At 54.4% G+C, this 22718-nt stretch overlaps 1 protein-coding gene across 1 annotated transcript in view; it reads left to right on the top strand.

Annotated features, from left to right (window-relative positions):
* Positions 1-22718, top strand: part of LOC132027658 (gamma-2-syntrophin-like) — a 133706-nt gene that overhangs the window by 32397 nt on the left and 78591 nt on the right. Inside the window, 2 exon segments of the mRNA XM_059416421.1 lie at positions 3192-3264; positions 8218-8309. Coding sequence (XP_059272404.1) covers positions 3192-3264; positions 8218-8309 — 165 coding nt within the window.

The following is a 22718-nucleotide window of genomic DNA, read 5'->3' as shown; positions in this document are numbered from 1 at the left end:
GTGTGACCTCCTGCCAGGGACTCTGGGGGTGTTTCAGAAATGGGAAGTTTGGAGAGACCTCATGGATACCTGGTCTAGCCCCTCATTTCACATAGGAGGACTTTGAGGCGATCAGGGACCCAGTGGCCTGCTTGTGTCTGTGTGGACGAACATGGAGGAGGAGCAGGAGATGGGCAGGGTGGCCCGGGCCCCAGGGGGTCCCCCTCCCATCACAGTCGGGAGCCAGGACCAGCAGTGAGCAGGGACGCCATGTTGCATATGGTGCTTTCCCACGTCCGGCCAGCGCCAAGCTAAGCAGGAGTCACATGAAGGAGACGTGTACAGGTCCTCCTCGGCACAGAGGAGGAGAGCTTGCAGCTGGACTCCAGCAGGTCAAAGATGAGGACGGCGGACCAGCTGCTCCCTGAGGCTGTGTGGATGTTCCTTACAGCACGCTGCCCTCCTGCCCGCAGAGTGGGCTTCTGGGGATGGAGGAAGGACACAGAAGCCAGGAGGGGTAGGACAGCTGGGGCAGCATGGGGAGTCCCTGTCCAGCCCACGGCTGTGGCCTCACCTGTGCCCCCAGGTTGAGCACGGCTTGGGGCACCACACCCTCCCTGCAGAGCCCAGGTGGTGACCTCGGCAGCCCTGTGAGTGCACCCCCCTTTCTTCCAGTTACTCTCCATGGACCTCAGTGAAGGGTTAGGAATGTATGTGATTAGTGATGGACCTCAGTGAAGGGTTAGAAATGTGTCCAGTCAGTGGTTAAATTGAAGTGAAAACACACTCATTCTTCTTGTCAAGTGTGTGGACGTGTGCGCGTGGACGCGTGTCTGCTCGCCCATGCAGGAGAAGTGAGGTTGGGGCATCAGGGTAAGGGCCTAGCCGTGTGGCCGGGTGGACTTTTCCTGCATTTTCCTCACCACTGACTCGGTTCTGAGTACATCACGCAGGTGCTGTCAGTGCACACGTGACTAGGGGCAAAGCAGAGTCCCTCTAAACAAATCAGCAGCAGCAGCGGGGAGACCAGGTGGTGGAAAGGGTCACGGCTCTGTGCTTGTCCCGTCCGTAGAGACCCCTTGCATGGACCCACACTCCGATGCCCATAAAAATCTGGTTTTGAGATCTGGGGACAAGCTGGCTGCGGAAATCTATCCGCAGATGTGCTGTGATGAGATTACTGGTGCCCATCCTGCCCCAAGGGGTCAGGTCTGCCCTTGACCACTTACCTGATGTTCCTCCACTACTAAGGTGCTGATCACTGATGGAATAACGTCCCCTTGGGAAGGACTTCGTGTCACAGGTCCCTTAGTAAATGGTGACTCACACGTCACAGCCCGCACTTGCAGGTGCGGAGAACTAGTTCCGATGCTGTTTAGACTCTGCTGGTTTTCAGGAAACAGAGGCCGGCAGGACACTGGTGTTCATACTTCTGACGCTCACCAAGTAAGCGCTTGCCTGGCAGGTGGGTGGCAGGGAATGGGAATGAGCCACTTGATTCATAAAACACAGAGACGTGTTCATGCCTCTCTTGGGCCCCCGGGCTGCGCGTGTCCCTGTGACGTTGGCGTTTCGGAAAGGCTGATGGACTTATTTGCGACACCGTCTCTGATGTCATCCTGCCGAGTGTTCTGTCCAGTCTGCAGAAATGCCTTTTCTTGGGCGTGGACGTGTGACTCACCCGACTCCCCGTGTTGGTCGTGAGACTCACACATAAGGGCGCACCGGCTGGGAAGAGGCCTGGCCAGAACTGGGAGGTGTATCACGGTGAGAATCGACGGAAATCTTTCCTGCTGTCTGAGAGATGACACTGCCTTGGTGGGCATGTTGGCACGTGCCGACATCCGTGGACTTGAAGAGCGCGGCCCACGGCTGTCGGGTGTCGGGGGAGTTGCAGGTGTACTCAGTGGTGCGGTCACAGACCGCACAGACGTGCGTCATGTATGTGAGAAACGCGCCTGCTTCGTTCTGAGGAAGAACACGACAGACCGTGCTCCGTGGTCACCGGGAAAACTTCTCATTGATGGGGCCTGAGGGACTCCCCAGCCATCGTCATATCCTGGAAAACTAGCTGTGCTCCGGGTTCCGGCCAGATGTGTGGCCCTGAGCCAGAATGGCCTGGAATCCCACCCCCGCCAGCCCTCTGCTCTTGCCGCTGCGTGTGTGGCTATCCATGCAGGAGGCTCCTGGGATCTGCGGATCTGGGATGCCCGGGGGCTCAGTTTAACATCTGACTCTTGGTTTTGGCTGAGGTCATGGTTGTGATCTGAGAGTCATGAGCTCGAGCCCCATGTTAGGTTCAGCACAGAGTCTGCTTGAGAGTCTCTCTCCCCATCCCTCCCCCCACCCCTGCTCATGAACGTGCTTTCTATCTCTCTCTAAAATAAATGAAAAATTTTAAATGGAAACACGGAGGGCATGGTGATGGGGGAGGGCACACGTGCGGCTCTCCGGGCTGCGGAGGGGACAACAGTAGGTGTCAGGGACACCTGTGACAGCCACTAAGATGCCAGGCCCAGGGACATGGAACCGATAAGGGAGCAGGAGCCAGAGGCGACCGGAGTTGAGGGAGGGCCGTGCAGGCGAGTCCTGACTGGACGTGACTGGGGGCTCTCGGCCGCACACCAGCCAGATACTGGTGAATTCCATTCCCCTCTGGGCTCAGGAGCAGCGACGTCACACTTGCTTCCATGTCGGTGAGTGTGCGAGACGCAGCGAGACATGGAGATCCTGATGGAGTGGGAAGTGACCAAACCCTGGATACAGTGCAATGCCCAGCATAGCAGCGTGGGCACGTTGAAGGGGCACCCGCTCATGTCACGGAAACCCAGAGCTCATGCCCGTGATCTGCTGGGTCCCCATCACCCAGCTTACCTGTGCCTGCCAGCATCTGGAAATAGGCCATCTGTGCCGTTCTGCCGAGTCCTCCTGACGGGACTTCCTGGTGGGGGAGTGGTAAGCGCAGACGACGGCCGGGGGTGGCACCCCCATGGGTGCATGAGGGTCTGTGTAGATGGCACACGCATGTCGTGTACTCAGGGCGGCGGCTGCTCCCGGGGCCATGGGGCCTCCTTGTCTCAGTGGTCGTTGCCAGCGTGCAGTGGGTGAGGAACAGTCCAGGCGCATGGGGATCCTGTCTTTTCTCTCCGAGCCCGGTCCTTTCTGACGGTAACGTGGCTGTTCCCTGTCTTGTTACAGGTGCGTCTCTTGAGAAATGCCGTGACAAAGTGACCATCACGGTTGAGTATCTCAGGTACGCACCATCGTTTCTAAAGCTCCCATTAGGTAAGGGGCAGTGAGACCTTCAGGGGCCCGGGGTTTCCTGCTCCCCACGCTGTGTGTCCCCTCGGATGGGAGTCATGCCTGGGTGTCAACAGTGGTCACTCCACGGTGGAGGATGCAGGTAGATGCCTAGCTGCAGGCGTCCCTGAGACCCTGCATGTGCACACACCCAAGGCCTTTCTGGAGAAGGAGCCTCAGCCGGAGGCCTGTGCTCTGATCAGCTGTAAAGTTCCTCCTTCAGGTCAGCTCACTGGTCAGTCCCCTGCACACATGCCCACACAGAGAAACCAAGTTTGTGCCTGAAATATCAGTGTGACGTGAGGAATGTACCCCAAGAAGGAGAGGAGGGAGGCACGCGTGTGAGAGGATGGTGAATGGACGCGTGTGAGAGGAGGGGAGGGCATGCTTGTGAGGAGGGGGGAGGGCACACGTATGTGGGGATGGGGGAATGGATGTAATGAGTCTGTGCTGTGAAGGGGTCACCCCACCCTGGACATGACCTAAATCTCTTGCTCGCCGAGCAGTGACCGGGTCAGTGAGGCGCCGCTGGTCCGTCCGGAAGTCTCAGTCCAGGTCGTAAACCATGACCTTTGCTGACTGCGCGGCCACTGTGCATTTACAACAGTGTGTGGTTGCTTTCCTCCTGGGCAGCCGGGACGGGCGTCCGGCACCTTCGTGCTTGTTGGGGCTTCGGCTCTGACCCTCTCAGTCAGGTGTGCAGCTCGGCGGGCATGGCCGCGCCCTCCTCTCCCTCGTACAGGAGCGGCCCTGCCCTGGGCTCGCCCGTTGGCCTCATTTCCTGTCCCTTGGCTGCTGCCCCGTGCCATGGAGTCCCCAGCCGCTTCTGTCCACAGGTTCAGGGGTGACTCCCCGGCAAATCCGGCGCAGGAGGGACCGCACTGGACCGAAGGGCCGTGGACCTCATTCATCTTCCTGCTCCCCCCACCCCAAGACCTTGAACAGATTGGCCCCAGAAACCATGTGTTTTCCTGTCAGAGCCCCATGGGGTGACCTCACCCATATCCACATTCCTAGGGGAGTGAAGGTCCCTCCTGTCGCTGTGCAAACATGTCAGGACAGCTCGCCACGTGACATCCCTCCCTCTGAGCCTGCACGTTGTGACTGGGGTATTTGGTGAAGTGCTAAGAGGGTCTGGGATCCTGAGAACAGCCTGAGGGGCTGGAGACACAGGAGGTGGCATGGTCAGAGTGGCGGGAGCAGGCGTGTCCACCGTCAGCCTGGCCCTCCAGGGAGGAGTAAAGAACATGAAGCCCTGTGTCCCGTCCCATGGGGCTGGGGGAGTGTGGGCCACAAAGGGGGCAGCCACGGTGCAGGACGGGCAGGTCCTGGGATCCAGGGGGGTGCCCGTCCGGGGTGGACGGTCTGCTCGCCAGCTCACGGGAGGGGGCCCCTCGGGCACTAGCAGCTCCTGCCTGTGGCCTGGTGCTCCGGGTCCTGGGAGCAGGGACCACAGCCGCACCTGCGTTCGGCAGGGAGGAGCTGGCCTGGCATGGGCCGGTGTCTGCTTGGTGGCCGCAGGAAAGCCGGGCAGCTTGGACAGCAGATGCCTCTCGCTCCTGGTTTCAGGGACTGGACGTCGGAGGAGGACCTGGTTCTAAGACATCTCTCATGGCCATGTCCTCACATAGGGAAGGAACAAGGGAGGCCTCAGGGGCCTTTTACGGGATGACCTTGTCACCTCCCACAGGCACCCAGCACCTTCCCATCCGGGAATGGGGACACAGACAATCTGTTCGCGACAGGGGTGAGGTTTGGTGAGATACAGGGTTTGGTATAGGCAGGGGAAGGTGCAGCAGGAGCTTCCCCTGATGGCAGGAGGGCTGCCGAACCATCTCTCCTCTTTCTTCTAAATCTCAGATGGAATGTTGTGAAGAAACGTGGCAGGAAGAAGCTCACGGCACACGGGGCTCAGTGGCCTCCTGCCGCTCTGGGTCTCGGGTCAGACTGTGTGAGCAACGGCTTCACGCTGATTATCTCGGGAAGAGTGAGGGCCAGTGAGCACTGGCTGTGCATATGAGTCTCAGGCATGTGGCCTCGTGTCCGTAGGAGGCAGGGCCACCAGGTGGTCTGTGTGTCTGCCTGTCTGCCACATATCAGTGTTCCCATAGGGTGCCCACTCATGGTTTCCATGAGGGAGGGAAGTCACTTGTGGCCTGCCACCCGTGCCACATGAGATCCGCCTCCCAGGTTTCCTATGCGACGGGGATGTGGAATTCTTTATGAATTCAGTAAATGTCCATGGTCGTTTTATTGGGTTCTTTGTGAACTACAAGAGTTCAAATCTTAGTATCCTAAGAAACTGCGGTGTAGTGGCCGTAATCCTTCCTGAAATTCAAGCAAAGTTTCCAATGCTGAGGCCACAACATGAAGGCAGAGTTGCTCTTGCCTGCTCGACCCTCAACCCCACATCGGGTCATTGGTAGCAGGCAGCCACACTCTAGAACACGGAGTGAGCCTGGACCCTGTCTGTCCACGTCCTCAGCAACCACAGCTCTGTCCTCATGCCCCATCCGCATCTGTGTCCAGAATGGTCCATCTGGCGTCCCCTCCGGCTCAGCTCTGTCCCCACACCCCGTCTGCGTCCCTGTCCGGAAGCAGCCTTTTCCTGGGAGCTGTGGAGGCTGTGGGGATTAGGGTGGCCTGGATTCTGCTGAGTCGCTAGTGAGCCAGTCTGGAGAGCCCACGTGGAGACGCTGAGAGGCAGACTTGGTGCTGGCCCCGGGGCAGCGCTGTGCTGCTGGTGGCCGTCGGCAGGAAGAAAGTGTGGCTGTTGGATGTGAGCACCACTGTTGCAGCAAAGGAGGACAGAGCACGCTTCTCCTGAGTTCTTGGGGCTGCGCACCTCACAGTGCAGCAGGAACATGGTGGTGTGCGGGAGGGTTAGGTCCTGCCGGACGTTGAGTGGGGCAGAGAAGGAGGCCTCGTGCGTCACCCAACGGCAGGGGCAGGACTGGAGGCGGGAAGCCTGGCAGCAGCACACACAGCCCCATCTGCAGAGATCCAGACTGGTGGCTTCGGAATGATGGCATGTGTGGTGTGGCTTGACCTGGGTTGTAGCTTTTAGAAAGGGACGAAGCACTGGGCCCTCTCGGGTAAGCGTACGGAGCCGTACTCAACAGCTGTTCCATGATTTCAGGCTCACACGCTCCTCCTTGCAGGCACTTGCAGAAGGGGAGGTGGACATTCACGCGACGTGGCGCAGCAGGATGACTGCAGCCTTGCTGTCCATGCTGTCCCCTGCTTCCGGCGGTCACGTGCCAGGTTCCTGGGTCCGCCCAGAGGTGCCCGGGGTCTCCTTAGGACGAAGCCTCGATGCTCTGTTCCTGCAGCAGGGGCCTCGCACACTCTGCTGATGTCTTCCCGTGTCTTCCCCACCGAGGTAAATGGACTGTCTCAGTCGCAGGAGCTGCTCACGGTTAGGATGGGCTTCCCGGGAAGATGGCTTTGTGTCTGAGGCTGTTCCCACATGGGAGACGGTGGAACACTTTCCCCTTCCTTTCCCAGGAGAGCCCCCCTGTCAGGGTCTGTGAGTTCTTGTTGGTTTTGTCGAGCTGTTAACAAGCTCTGGTCATCTTGTCCAGTTTTTAGAGGGACTGGGGGCGTGCCCCCCCTTTACCAGAGCAGATGCTCCGTGGGGAGCCTTCTCTCCCGAGTGCCCCCAGCAGCCATCTGGGGAATACCGGGGTCAGCAGAAACAAGTGCTGAATCCCCCTAATTTTTTCCTCCATGAAGTGATGATGGGGGTCGTGGTCCCAACACAGCTTTGTAGGTGGCGGGAGGAGGTGAAATGCTTAGGAGGCTTCTAGTTCCATTTCCAGGACGTTGCAAGGATGCTAATGATGTTGTGACCAACACGGGCTCGTCTCTGTGCCCCTGCCAGTGGCCACGTCACACCACTGACTGGCAGCACATAGCCTTGACACCGGCGGGGGTGGGTTTGGGCACAGCGTGGCCAGGAGGTGAGGGGGCAGACCCACTCCACTCTGGCTGTGTTTTATCACTGGGCACGTGAGCTCAGGAACCTCCGATTCTTCTCTTTCCTGGAAAGTCAGAAATCTGGATTTTTAAAGTGATGCCTTGGTTTTTCTCAAAACAGATTTGTGGGGGGTGCCTGGGTGGCTCCGTGACCTGAGCCTCTGAGTCTTGGTTTTAGCTCAGTCGTGTTCCTGGGGTCCTGCCTGGGCTGCACGTCAGCTTTGTGCTGGGACCAGAGTCTGCCTGCTTCTCCCTCCCGCCCCTCCCCTACGCATTCTCTCTCTCAAAACAGAGAGATGTGCGGGTCACACTTGGCCTCCCCCCCCCCAGTTTGGTGCTCCCACCGGATGGGACCCATTCCCTGCAACGGGCTGGGGGCATCCACAGCTCCCTGGTGGGGTGGCCTCCACTTGGGGTAGGGAGAGGACATGGAGAAGAGGAACTCGCAGCTCAGAACGGTGATAGGGTGACCCCAGGGCAGGTGCGGGCATTCCTGGCCCTGGACCTTTGCTCCCGGCCCTGGTCCGCAGTCCTACCCATTTCGTTCGTCTTTGTGTTTTCCACTCATGTGGCTTGCGACACCCAGAGCATCAGAAAACGTCCGACAGATAAGTACTTTGACAACAAAGAACAGAAAGTCAGGACTAGGGTTAAGTAAATCAGCCGATGTGACGCTTGTGCTGGGAAGGACAGGGGAGAGGCCCTGGTGTCACATGGGCGTGGGCCCTGGACCCTGGTGCTGGCGCCTCGGTTCAGGTGTCTACCTTCTGCCCATTTTCTGTGTGAGGCCGGATGGAGGGGGTTGCTGCAGGGTCCCAGGGCAAGATCGGCATGTGCTGACAGCCCAGACTCTCACCACCCACCCTGCGTGAGGGGCCAGGTGTGGGGTCCTGGGTGGCCTCCTGGGGCTGGGGTTTCTGGAAGGCGCCCCATCTGAGTAACGTCTCTGCTTGCCTGCAGGGTCCCCGGGGCCATCCAGTGCCCACGGCAGCCGGGCCTGCTCCCCACAGTGCAACAGTGGCGTGCGTCTGAACGGCAACCCCACAAGTACAGTAAGTAAGCACGGCTTCTCTCTCTCCGACTGAGCGTGGGACTGGTCGGCACAGATGCCCCAGAGGGGGCAGGTCCCACACGCTGGCCAGTGCAGAGCACAGATGTAAGACAGGATGGAGGATGCCACTGGCCGGCATTCGTTCCCCTGGGGGACACCTTGATATGCCACGACAGGGGGTCATACTCGTGACTTGTATCACCGCGAGCAGGAGGCACACCCAGCTCCGAGGCAGACCTCATTGTCCTGTTCTCATCTGCCAAGCAGTGGACCTTGTCTTCAGGATGCCTTTGTCAGGTCCCCTTGGTAGGGGGGGCACTGCCCAGGGTTTGTTCCCGAATCAGGACAAGCCTCTGAGCAAGCACGAGGCTGTGTGCCTGCGCTGAGTGTCCATGAGGCTCCAGATGCCCTCCCCATCCAGAAGCACCGCGGGGCTGGAGCAGGGCAGTGGACCGGCTACGGAGCCTCCTCCCACAGGGGCCTGGTCCTGCTCCCCAACCAGTGGGCCTGCTGTAACCTCTTCCCAGGATGTGAGCTGTCCCCCAACAGCATCTGTGGGCACAGATCAGTCACGTAAGCATCTGAGAATGCTCTGTTGGAAATCTTACCTAGTAGCACGGCTAACACCACTGGCTGCCAGGCCTGCGGTGGAGCCCCAGAGCGAGGTGTAATGTTCCGAAAATGGCATCATTTCTGGTTTGAACCCTTTAATGTCACTCTTGATATGTAAAGATGGCAGTTAGCATCTTGGTCAGCCGTGCAGCAAAATATCAGCACAAAACCCCACGAACTCAACTCAGATCTATAACCAGAATATTGTCACTGGCTTTTCAGTCTGCATGTCACATGTCTATACTGGCTCCTGGCCCACCCAGAGGCAAACAACATCCTGGATCTATGTCGTCCCCTTGATCGAATATGTTTGTGTGTGTGTGTGTGTGTGTGCACGTGCGTGCACGTGTGTGTGTGCACATTGTGTGTGTGTGTGTGTGCAACCCTGAAAAGATGCCATTTCATCTAATCCTAACCCTTACGAAGTATTGCTCCAGGACAGCATTCGGGGTTTATGCTTTTCTCACCGTCCTGGTTTCAGGATCCGCAGAGGTCACAGCGAAAGGGCCCCGTGCTGTGTTGCTGCTGCTGTGCATGAGCCACGGTTGGTTTCCCGACTGTCGTCAGGCAGTGGGCCTTCAGCATGTTCTGTGGGCCAGCACGTGGTGGGTGAAATCTGGTGGCCGTGGTCAGAGGACGAGTTCCCTGGTGTTTGCTTTCCGGCATGACGTGGCTCCTGTGCCCGCACCTGCAGGGATGTTCCCACTCCCGCCCCCGCAGCCTGGGAAGCCCCGCTGGCCACTGCCCCCACCCTGCTGTCTCAGGGGCTTTGATCCCTGGCATGTATACAATGGCCGCTCTGCCTGGGACGGATTTTGTTTCCACCCGCGCAGACGAGGTCCGCAGCTCCTCCTCCGTGTTGATGTCTGGTTCTATCTTTTGGCGACCTGTCCTCCCACCTGTGTGCAGGCACGAGGTTGTCTGTCTGCCACACCGACCCACAGGGATGCTGTGGTGCTTTCGGAGCAAACCCTGCTGCGTGCTGGCGGCAACAGCTGGTTGTCCTGTCGGGAGGAGTGAATCTCCGCGGATGATGCACCCACATCTTCCTGGGGTTCTAGAATCCGCTTTGCGGACCCTTTCCTTTCCCTTTGCTCATAAAAGACACTTGCTTGTACTTTCTTCCAAGTGTTTTCTTGTTTGCTTTCCATGTCACATCTCAAAACCAGATGAGACTTTTGTAAAACAAAAGTGGGAAATAAGGATCAGATTCGTTTTCCTGGGTAACAGCTCATCGAGACCTGTTTCCTCAGGGGCCATGGTGCTGCCTGGATCCTTGGCCACGTGTCCCGGCCACGGGTTTACCACTGAGCACAACTCGTACTTTTTCCATCAGCGTCCAGGTCTGTGCCACGCTTAACCGCCGCGCGTTTGTAGTGCAGCGTGTGCCGGCCATGACCTCCCCACCTCCTTGTCCGACGGTTGCTCCCATCCTCGCACCTCCTGTCTTTCTTGTGAACTTTACAACCTCTGACCAGATCCCATGGACGTCTTGGGATCAGATCTGCAGGGATCTGAATGTTGTACAGTCACGGAAAGAATCTATCACTTTAAGATTTCTCAATCTTTTTTTTTTTTCTTTTTTATTATTTTCCACACAAGAGCATTCATTTTGCCGCTGGTCCTCCTCAGAGCCATGTACCACCAACTCCGACTCATTTGTGTTCCCTTACTCCTTTCCCTTTACTTGTGTTTTCGTGTTTTCCTGTGTCCTGCGCTCTGGTCTGGGCCCCTTGCGGGAGCCTGTGGCAATGACTGGACATGCTGGCTCGTTTCTGATCACAGACGCAGGATTCTTATCCGTCCCCTTTACTGTCCTTCTTTTCTTCTTGATCTTTAAACTATTTTGGTTAAGTTCTTCATGTGTCTTTCCTCTAAAGTTCTCGTCTGCACGTTAGAAATGTATTTGCTTAACTTCTACTAATTTAGAGTTTGCCCTTGAAGTGTTGCCGTCATCTCTGTTTGCAGCGCAAAAACGTACCCATCCCCAGCTCCTTTTGGAAGGACGTGTGGACCTCGCACCCTGTCCTGGTGGTTCCCCAGGGTGTCCCCGTGTGGCCCCATGGCGCGTGAGGTTTGGGTCGCGCCTCATGGAGCCTCCTGTCGTCCGCAGGATGTCCCGCATTTGATGCTCTTACAGACTCAGTGGCCCTTCTCAGGGACTCTGAATGGAAACCCAGACCTGTGGGCTGCCAGTCTGTTTCAGGTTATTTTAAAACTGGTTATTTTTTCTAAACTTAATCCTGTTTCCACTTTCTGTGGTGTCTAGTGATAACACCAGGACGTTCTCTTTCGGTGTGGCTGTGGGTCTGGGGCCGTGTGCTCAGGCAGCTTCCTGCATGGTGACCGGAGACAGCCTCCTCCTTGTCTCTGACACCCCGTGTTTCCTGAATCCACGTCCTCGGCCTCCATCGGGGCCCTTGGCTCCCCGCGGGCCTTACTCCAGCCCCAACCCTGGGACTTGGAAGCCATGTGTGCTCGAACGCCTCATTCTGTCTGCCAGAGCCCCTACTTCTCCACATTTCCTTTCATTTCTCGTTGGGTTAGCTGCTGGGGAATTTCTTAAGATCTTTATTTCATTACTTTTTTCAGCTTTGTACAGTGTCCTGAACGGTCTGCTGAGGGCTGTTTTTTAAAAAACCATCAAGGATTGCGTTAATGCGATTCCTCGTAAATGAGAGTCGTGTGGGGCGTGGGATGCACGGAGTGCACTTGAGAAAGGAGTGGACAGGGTTGGGGAGAAGCTCCCCGTGGTCTCCCCACACCTCCCTTTCATGGCCTCGGGCCCGGTGGACATGTGGCTCACGCTGGCATGGGCGCAGGACCCAGCGCGGGGCTGTGAATGTGCATCCTCAGCCGTCCTCCCGCCCTTACTGCAGAAGGGGAAGAGAGGGCTTCAGAGCTAGTCAGTGCTCTCAGACTGGTCCAGCCAGTCCCCTTCCAGACAAGCTCTCTGAGTGGTTCAAAACGCGTCATAGAGGATCTGAATACCAGAGAATCAAAATATAGTCATTTTAAAAAAGATATCAAGATTCAAAATCCTATAAAAAGCTTTAAAGGCCTCCTCCTTGGTTCTCCAGATGGAGACACTAGTCCCACTCATGTCTAGCAGCTGGCCCACCGTACGCTTTGAGCTGCTGGGCTTTCCCTTCTGGACGCGACCGAGCACTGTGGTCATCCCTTACCCTCAAGGGAGGACTGTGTCACACACAGCCGAGTGGTTATGCACCCGTGGGTGGGAGAGTAAAGGGACCCCAGCCGCACTTCGTTTTACGGAAAGAAATAAGTTGGAGACGTTATCGGACTCTCAGGGTCTGGACCACTTCTCATGGGGACTTTTCAGAATGGCTCAGGTCACTTGCATTCTCCTAGGACTGAAGCGGCCAAGCACGAGACGGGGCTGGTTCCGAGCCGCTCTGTAATCCGGGATCCCTCAGGGGTGGTCTCTGGCTCGGCGGCGGAGCCTCTGAGCGCACCATGCCTGCAGCCTCGTTGAACACGTCCATGCGCCAGCGCTGCTGGGTGTTGCTGGGCGGCCATGTGTGTGACAACTGTTCTGTGTGTTTATTCTGAACTAGAATTTTAACCGCCCCTTCCCCCTCCCAGAGTTGCCACCCCCCGCTCCCAGAGATGAGGTCAGCTCACTCTTGGTCTCAGGGCGCTCCCAGGGGAGGGTCCGGGCCTGAGGCACCCAGGGGAGGGTCCCGGCCTGAGGCACCCAGTACCCATCATCTGGACACATGGCGTTCTCAAAGTAAATGCAGATGGGAGCGGCAGGAGAGGCTAGAGCTGTTAAGAAACTGTCTTAATTCTGAGTCTATTCAAGAAGAATTAGGAAAGTACCCACTGTGGTGCCCATAACCCTTCTCCACCCCAGAGAGAATCAGATGCAGACCCGAGTCTTAGCTCACACCCAGGTGACCGGATTAGGCCACATAGCTGGTCGAGGGGGTACCAGGGGCAGCCCTGTGGCCACAGCTGCAAGGCCTACCTGCCGTGGGATGCACGGACAGTCACATGCTTGCTCTGTGAGGAGCTTCATGGTTTCCATGGAGGCCCTGCGGGAAAGCTCTTCCCAGATGCCTGGGCAGGCTCCTCCCCGGGGCCCTTGGCAGATGTGCCCCAGCCCTCCTATGCAAGCCGCTTACCGCCTGTGTTCTCTGAGCGCCTGCAGGCATGCAGCCCAGAACGTCCACACACCCACACCAGGCACAGCAGTTGCCAGGACAGCAACCCACCTGTGTCCCCGGGAGGAGGAAGGACGGACCAGCGTCCTCCAGACTCAGCATGGATGAGGAGCTCAGGGCCCCAGGAGCAGGCTCCCTGCTGGGCAGCCTAGCACCTGTGTCTGGTGCCCGTTACTTGGTCCCTCTCTTGCTGCCTCCCTAGAGCTAAGACTCGGTGCTGTGGAAATACCCAGCAGCATTTGTTTTGGGGAAACCCGCCCTTCTGCAAGTAGAAGGTCTCACGTCCCTGCAGATGGCCCATTTAGGAGCTGTTTCCTCCCTGGAGATTGTCGGCAAGATTCCCACACACTTCGCCATAACCTCCTGGGTTTCCCAGGGATAAGCTGACTTGCAGAACGCGGTCCAGTCTGTAACCGCAGGACGCTTGCCGCTGCTACAGGAACGTTGGTCTGCTGGGACGGCGTGCACCCCTGGTGGCAGAGGCGCGAGCGCTCAGGACTTCCCTATGTGTGCGCATGTGAGTGTGCGTGCGTGCGTGAGTGTACGTGTGTGTGCATGCACGTGTGTGTATGTGTGCATGGTCGGTGCCATGGGTCATCTCTCCTGCTACTTCAGGAGTTGCCTCGGAAGAAGAGGGGGAAAGGCCAGGGCAGGGGCGCGGCGAGCAAAGCGCAGAGTGCCAAGGCCGTGGGGACCCGTCCCTGCAGCCGCCCAGTGCTTTTGCCATCGTTCCCCTGAGGAGAAGGCAGGTGAGGCCAGCGGGTGTCATCAGGCTCGTGCTTCCCGCTCCCCACCCTGTCCTGGTGCACACTCCTCGTGATCTGAACCAGGGGAAGCCGGAGCAGCAGGGAGCCCTGCCCAGGTGTTTGTCAGGTGTTTCTCCAGTAACTGTTGCTTTTTTTCCCTGAAAAATATCTTGACCAAAATGTTGGTCTGGCGCTGGGTGTCGGTGGAATTTGCTGTTCTGAGGGTAACGTGGGCAGATGAGAGAATTGAGGTTCACAGGGTACATCCAGGGCCCCAAGTGACGAGTAGCAAGGATAAGTAGCAGCGTTGAAGCCGGGTCTGTGTTGGGGTTAAACAGCGTTTCTTGTTGAAGGGATATACTTGTATAAAATACACATTTTCATGTTTACGTGATTGTGATCACACAGCATGTGTTTCTCCTTTGCTTATGTTGTGCACAGTAGGTGTGTGTGTAAGCGTTTATTCAGAAGGCTGAGTCGGTCCAGAGACAGAACGGGGTGAGCCCAGGAAGCTCCAGGCAGCAGGTGTCAGGACCCAGCGGGGCGGGGAGCGTGCTCAGAGTGCCTCAGACCCGCCCCTCAGTGCTGCATTAGGGATTGTTCTTGCCTGGTTCTGTCCAGCACATGCATGCGGGCGTGGCAGGCTATCATGTTCACACAGAGACCGTGAACAGATGTGAGAACCTATGGGGGATGCTTAGCAGGTGTTGTCCGGAGTTTCACTGAATGTGAATCACGACCGATTTACACTCAGACCTCAGAAGCGTCTCATCATCACTTCTCAGTGCAGGGTACTTCCTCCCAAGCCGCAGTTTGGGCATGTGTGGGCCTCTGTTCTGCTTCAGGAACCAGCACGACCTGACCTCTTCAACCCCTGCAAGCCTGGCTGTGCCTGGGCCCCCCAGCTCCAAGCCCCAGACCCGTCTCAGACAACATTGCATGTGCCATCTGTGGGATGATGGAGCATGCAACAGCCACATCTGTGGTCTGCGTCCCCCATTCTTTTACATCCAGGGACCTAGTAAAGAGCAGGAGCGACCAGACCAGTGCTGTCAGCACTGTTGCAGGAGAAGTAAGCACCTGTCACGGGGAGGCTCACAATGTTGTCACCACACACAGACCCCTTGTCCTGCCCATAGCCTGCATGACCACATACCGCATCCCTTGCCGCTCTGTGGGGACCCTCTGGTGTCACAGGACTGATGAGACGAGGGGTGGGCCCAGGGGGTGGGGAGGCCATCGGCATGAGGACACCAGCAGTCACTTCTGGGAGGGGGTAGCAGAGGGGCCCAGCCTCTCTGGGTGGGCCCAGCCTCTCTGGGAGGAAGCGCCCATGGCCGCTGGGAGAGGACCACAGAATGAGATGCGGCATTCCTCACCCTTGTTGTGGCAGTGGCTTCCGTGGACATGGTAGCTGCGACCTTCTCACCCATACCTGGAGTTTCAGCAAAATCCTTCTGTGTGATAGATCCCTACTAACATTACCCTTAGTTGTATTACACCCTTTCAGTTTTATAATTCTGTAGGAGCGACAGCTGAAACTTCTTCTTTTATATGACAATGTGGAAATGGTGCACCACTGCTCTTGCATTAAATGTAATTTATATTCAATGTTTCTGCTTTTTTATCTCATGCAGTGGATTTGCTTTTATGTTAAATGCACAAAATGACTATCGTGGATCGTGGATCGTGACTACGGTATATCGTGTGTAAGGAAGTAGGATCCTCGGTTTCTTTTAAAATGTGTGGTGTGTCACGAGGAGTAAAGACAGAGGAGGGTCGTGCTTCCTGGGGGTGCTTTTCCTTGGCCTGCGTCTTCACGGCTGCAGCCACACTGCAGGCGGTGGGGAAACCGGGTCTGCGTGGCCCTGGCAGCAGCTCCCGGCAAGTGCAGCACAAACCACAGGAAGGGACTCGGGAGGAGGAAAATCCTCTGCATGAAACAGTTTCCCTAGTGTTGAGACCTTGCCACGTCGAGACACCTGAGACGTTCCAGGGAAATTGAGGGACACACAGATAGGAAATTAGGAAACATGTGACTCCGAAACAGTATATAAGTTTAAACTCCTGTGAATCGCTGACCAAGAATTATCTAATTTAGTAAATGGTAAGTACTGGGAATATCAAATCTTCTGTGGGTTCCACGTCCCCTCCTGTAACCCATGTTAGCTGTAGACTCTTTCTGCGTAAAAGGCGCAATAAGTACTTCTGATGCTTCTTAAATGCTATTGCGTTCAATAAATACGTGTTCTGAAGTCTGCAACTGTACCCAGTACTTGGAGGAAAGCGCCAGGCTGGATTCGCTCCTGCCTCACAAGGCACAAGAATGCTGCTCTGGTGTCCCCGAAGGCCTCTCGTGGGGACTTGGGGTTGGGCTGTCCGTGGCCGCAAGCCCTGGGGAGGTGGGGCTAGGTCAGGACCTGGCACAGAGCAGCTCGGTGACATGGAGCTGGCTCCTGTCTGCCCTCCTGCTTCCCCGAGCATGTCTGTGAGGCCTGTGACCCGTGGGGACCCCTGGCGGTCCTCCTGGTGTCACCAGGATGGGTGCACGGTGGATTGAAGGTCCCTGAGGCAGCTTTGGCACCCACCTTCCCAGTGTGGCATGTGGGTTGTGGTGTGGAGTCCTGCTTCTCAGGCGGCGCCAGCAGGTCAGGTGCCCGGAGCTGCTCTGCTCCAGTCCAGTGGTCCATGACACATGTGGACAGTGGCCCTGCCATGGATGCCTCCCGCCGGCTCGTGCATGCATAGCTGTGGGTGCCAGGAGGAGGCCATGGGGCCGGGCGGTCCCATGCCGGAGACATACTCGCAGGGGCAGCAGTTTCTGCAGCAGAATCGCCACCCGCCAGTCACTGAGGAAGCTGGAGGAAGGACCACGGTGCAGACCCAGCACAATCGCCAGCGCCTTCCCCGGAACTAGCACACAGCCCCCCACCCTGCATCAGGGTGATGACAGTTGAAGTAAGGGACGAGACCCCGGACGTGACTGTTTGGAAGGGCTCATGATGCTGCCATCACAAGAACCCCTCATCACGTATGTCACATCCTTACCTGACAGGAAATACTGAATGCGATTGATCACAGAAATATTAAAAAATCCTTCCCTTAAAGAAAATCTTCCCCATCAGAGCAGTGCTGTTGAACTCAGAGGCAACAGTTCTGGGCAGCTCCTCAGCCTCTGGTGCAAAACCATGGGTCCTGACCAAGTGTTTCCTCGTATGTGTACTTCAAAAAGATGAGATTGGAGACCCCCACTGGTGCCTGCGCCGAGACCCAAATGCACCTGACCGTCTGCGTTGTGCCCAGGGGAAGTCTTGTAGGGAAACCAGTCTATTCAGACTGTGTTAGATTTCATTTTCCCCCATTTTTTTTAGGAGTATCAGTGAGGGGCATCTTAGTTCTCCACGAAAAAAGAGAAGTGTTCATTAAAGTATTACATGCATTTTGTTCTAATCGATTTCACTTCTAAAAACACGAGTTCTGTGACGGGGTCGTAACCTCTGAGTATGACGAGGAGTGTCGTTAAGCCCATCTCCTCAGGGCTGTAGTGGCGAGGGCAGGAAGCAGTGTGCTGGGACACATCTGGGCTGCGCCCTCACAAGGCGGCCCACCTGCTCTCAGGGTCGTGCATGGACCTGACAGCCCCGGCGGCTTCACGCTGTGGCCACATCAGGCTGGGAGCGTCACTCTTCCACACAAGCTGACAGTACAGCGGTAACGGTAACTGTGACCCATCCTTCCATCTCTGCTGGGTTGTGAGGGCCCGACAGGGGTCCCCATCAGCCAGGTCAGCATGACCCCCCTTACCCCAGCCACGCATTGCCCCGGGTCACTGTGCGCAATACGAGTGGGCTGTGTTCTGCACCATTCAGGCTGTGTCTGTGACAGCCTGAAATTGCGTAGGGAACGGGCCCAGCCTCCAGCGGGATTTCCCAGGGTAGAAACACAAACGTGTGACCCACAGCCCTGTTGTCTGTGGGCAGCACACTCGGTTGTGACTGAACATGAGGTAGTGAAACGTGGGCTGCTTGCTAGAATTTAAGCCTTTCTTAGGGTTCATAATCATTAGTCTTTGCTGATAAAGACCAAAAAGAAATCGAAGCCTGATGGTTGAGCGTGTCTAAGAGCAGCCCTGAGCCACGACAGTCCCACGAGGGAATGAGCCACACATGGCACGGGTCGAGGTTAGGACCTCCCATCTGTGGTCACATAATTGGGGTGTCATGTGCCACCTTCTCAGTGACCCCAGTGCGAAAGCACTCCATCGTCACTGGTGCTCTGTTGCATTGGGAGATCAAGAATGCAGAACTTCCGTAACATCACCAAACACCTGCTGCCCACTCCGGTGACCTGTTTGTTAACTTTGTGCACATAAATGTGGGAGAAGCTGGGGCCCTGGAGAGAGCCTCAGGCTGAGCGCAGATGGCTGCAGTCCCGCGTGAAGGACATAGCACTCTCTGCAGGTATGAAAATATCATCCAAATCATGGAGGACAAGGGGAGATGGAGAGGAGAAGGGAGTTGGGGGAAGTCAGAGGAGGAGATGAACTGTGAGAGATTGGATTCTGAGGATCAAACTGAGGGTTTGGAGGGGCGTGGTGGGGGGTTGGGTGAGCCTGGTGGTGGGTATTTTGGAGGGCACAGATTGCATGGAGCCCTGGGTGTGGTGCATAAACAATGAATTCTGAAACACTGAAAAGTAATTAAAAATAAATTTTAAAAAATCATCTTAGTTTATTTGAAATGATTTTAACATCAGCATTAATATTTCTGTTTCAAAAATTGCATTTAGACCGAAGTGTGCATTGACTGATGAACAGGTAAGAACAATTTGTGCGCACATGGAGTGTCACCGCCAGGAAGGAGGAACCTTGCACTTGGCCGTCTTGCTGTGCGGCGAGAGTGTGTTATGCTGAGTGGGATCAGAGGGAGACGGACACCGTATGACCTCCCCCAGGCGGATTTAAGAAACAAAGCAGATGACTCCGTGAGGGTGAGAGAGAAGAGAACGGGAAACAAACTGCAAAAGACGCTTAATGACCGAGAGCAAACTAATGGGTGGGTGGACAGAAGTGGGTGCAGGATGGGCTGGATGGGGGACAGGAGGGCCCTTGTTAGGGTGAACCTGAGTGTCGTGTGTAAGTGATGATCACTGAATCTCCTGAAACCAGTATTGCCCCGTGTGTTAACTAATGAGAACTTAAATAAAAATTTTTTAAAAACTAAAACTTAAAAGTTGCATTTAGGTCCTGCCCTGGGTGGTGCTTCACCAGCAGACAGTGGACATGTGTCAACACACTTCCTTCTCATGACAGACACAGTGTGTGAGGTGCAGGGTGTCCCTGCCACAGAGAAGCCGTGTTTCAGAACGTGTGTCAGAGCAGGTGCAGGTCAGATTAATGGAGACCCTGAAGTCCTAGCTCCCTGCCTGTGAAACATGAGTCTCAAAGAAAGGGACCTAAGAATTTATCTTGTACAATTTCCCTGTGTGTTTCAGTGCACAGTGAAATTTTCAAGTCTTTACATAAGGAGTGGACATAGAAATAAGACTGAGCAGCTGGTGGCGTGAATCTCCCATCCGGCACCGGTTCTGGGATCAGCGGGCACTGGTAGAACAGGGAGTGCTCAAAGCCCACACAGCATTTCCTCTGCAAAAGAACCACCACACTCAAACCAAAACCAAAAACAAGGCACACCTGTTCTCAGGCTCTGGGCGGCTGGCAGTCAAACACCATGAGCCCTGAGAGAAGGGACATCGCACAGCGAGCACGGCCTGGCACCGTGGGACTCCAGGATAGCACGTGGTCCTGCTGCCCTGAGGAGACAAAGATAAGGATGTGGACCTCTGCATCAGCCTGAAGCTATGGGGCAAGAAGGCACCAGAGTCCCCTGAAGGAGGGGGGAGTGGGGAGTCGGTGTATGTAGGGTTTCCAGAAGTCCTTGGTTGAATGCCAGGATGCCAGTGCACCAGGAAATGCCATCTGGTGTCCCTCTGGAAAGGCACTGAGGGGCACGAGCACACAGATACTAGAGGTCTAGCAGAGCTCACAGCATTGCAACTCTGCCACAGCCAGAGTGGGAAACCTGTTAACTCCCAGACCTACAGCTATGAGGTCCTAAACTATCCTAAACAGAGCCTCAAACCAAGCTTGGCAAACACCTGCAGACAAGACAGTGTTGGAGGTGGAATGCCCTAAAGTCCCAGGGGTTTAAGAAACACCTTCGTTTTCCAAAAATACCACCCCTGTGTTCAAAGTGACCAGAGTAAGTGAGCTGCCTGCTGACCAAAAGTCCCCGGGAAAAAGAGGTAACCATGACCTTGTGTCATTGACAGTGGGCAGTATGTAATTGGAAATCACTAGTGATGTGAAGAAACAAGAAGTGATAGAAAAGTTAAAAAAAAATGAAAAAATGTAATCAGTAGAAATAGACCCCATGTGAAGATGTTGAATTTAGCAGACAAAGGACTTAACACTTTCAAATATGTTGAAGGCCTTAGAAGAAAACATGGTCTTCATGACTGAACAGATAGGAACTCTTAGTGAGGAAACCGAGACTTCAGAAGATAAATGGTAACCATAATAACTGAACTAAACACCACTAGTTTGGCTTCCCGCATAAGGATGATGGCAGTAGAACTGGTCAGGATACTGGGGGATGAGATGAACTGAAATGTTGTCAGTCTCAAGAACACAGGGAAAAAGACTGACAGAGGAGCACTGGTGACATTTGGGACACATCAAGGGGACGAGTCCCAGAAGGAGAATGGAAAGGAATACAAGCAGGATGCATACGAAGAAAACTATCTACAGGCAAATTCCCACCCAACCATGGAAAGCCAAAGAAGAGAAGGACATTGAGGCATCAGCCAGATTTTAAAAAGACATTTCTTACCCAGGAATAATGATGTAAATGACTGTTTATTAAGAATTTTACATGCAGAGGAAAATATTCTTTAAAAATGACAGGATACAGACATTTTAATGTGAACCTAAGCTAAGAAAATGTCACCAGCAGAGCTGCACTAAAAGAAATCCTAAGAGATGACCTTCCAGAGGAAAGAACAGGGTGGCAGATGGAGATGCACACACAGGAAGGAGTAAGGGGCTCCGTAAGTAGTGAGTATGTGCGTGTGTTTATAAAATACCTACTTTTATTCTTCTCTGAGTTTCCTTTCAAGTTAAGTGATAGAATATAGCAAATCAACATGGAGGTGATGGTGTGTGTGGAAGTAAGAGATGCATCAAGTAGAGCCCCACTCAGCAGACAAGAGTGGTCTCAATTTCTGCTCAGGTCGTGATATCCAGCCATGATCGAGTCCTACATTCGGCTCTGTGCTCAGCTCTGCTCGAGGGTCTCTCTCTCCCTCTCCGTTTGCTGCTCCCTCTGCTCATGTGTATGTTCTCACTCTAAAAGTAAAGTAAATAAAATTTACCTACCTATCTTTAAAAAGTATAATAATACAGTGTAAGGAACAGGCACTCTGAGCTGATCTGTTTGAATTCTTACACTTGTGAACTGAGCTTTGGGAAGAGGGATGTATCAGATATAAGATTTTGGTGTTTTTTTGTTTTTTGTTTTGTTTTATTGTGTTATGTTAGTCACCATACAGTACATCATTAGTTATTGATGTAGTGTTCCAAGATTCATTGTTCGTGTGTCACACCCAGTGCTCCATGCAGTATGTGCCCTCCTTAATACCCACCACCAGGCTCACCCAACCTCCCACCCTCCCACCCCTCTGAAACCCTCAGTTTGATTCCTGGAGTCCTGAGTTTCTCATGGTTTGTCTTCCCCTCTGATTCCCCTTTAATTTTCCCTCCTTCTCCTAATGTCCTACGTGTTATTCCTTGTGCTCCACAAATAAGCAAAACCATATGATAATTCACTTTCTCTGCTTGACTCATTTCACTCATCATAATCTCCTTCAGTCCCATCCATGCTGACACAAAAGCTGGGTATTCATCCTTTCTGATGGAGGTGTAATACTCCATAGTGTATATGGACCACATTTTCCTTATCCATTCGTCTGTTGAAGGCCATCTTGGTTCTTTCCACAGTTTGGCTGTTGTGGCCATCACTGCTATGAATACTGGGATGCATAAGGCCCTTCTTTTCACTACATCTGTATCTTTGGGGTAAATACCCAGTAGTGCAGTGCAATTGCACGGTCATAGGGAAGCTCTATTTTTAATTTCTTAAGGAATCTCCACACTGATTTCCAGAGTGCCTACACCAACTTGCATTCTCTCCAACAGTGTAAGAGGATTTTCCTTTCTCCACATCCTCTCCAACACTTGTTTCTTGTCTTGCTAATTTTGGCCATTCTAACTGGTGTAAGGTGGTGTCTCAGTGTGATTTTGATTTGAAACTCCCTGATGGCTAGTGATGATGACCATTTTTTCATATGTCTGTTAGCCATTTGTATGTCTTCTTTGGAGAAGTGTCTGTTCATGTCTTCTGCCCATTGTTTGACTGGATTATTTGTTTTTTGGGTGTTGAGTTTAGAAAGTTTTTTATAGATCCTGGATATCAGCCCTTTGCCTGTACCATCATCTACGAATATCTTCTCACATTCCATGGGTTGCTTCTTTGTTTTGTTGACCTTTTCCTTTGCTGTGCAGAAGCTTGTGGTTTTGAAGAAGTCCCAAAAGTTCAGGTTCGCTTTAGTTTCCCTTGTCTTTGGAGACGTGTTTTGAGAAAAGTTGCTGTGGCTGATGTTGAAGAGGTTGCTGCTTGTGTTCTCCTCTATGATTTTTTTTAAATATAATTTTTTATTTTTTATAAACATATAATTTTATCCCCAGAGGTACAGGTCTGTGAATCACCAGGTTTACACACTTCACAGCACTCACCAAAACACATACCC

This window comes from Mustela nigripes, chromosome 12 (assembly GCF_022355385.1).
Source record: "Mustela nigripes isolate SB6536 chromosome 12, MUSNIG.SB6536, whole genome shotgun sequence".
In the NCBI taxonomy this organism is placed as follows: domain Eukaryota; kingdom Metazoa; phylum Chordata; class Mammalia; order Carnivora; family Mustelidae; genus Mustela; species Mustela nigripes.
This window is presented reverse-complemented; position numbering and strand designations above follow the sequence as displayed.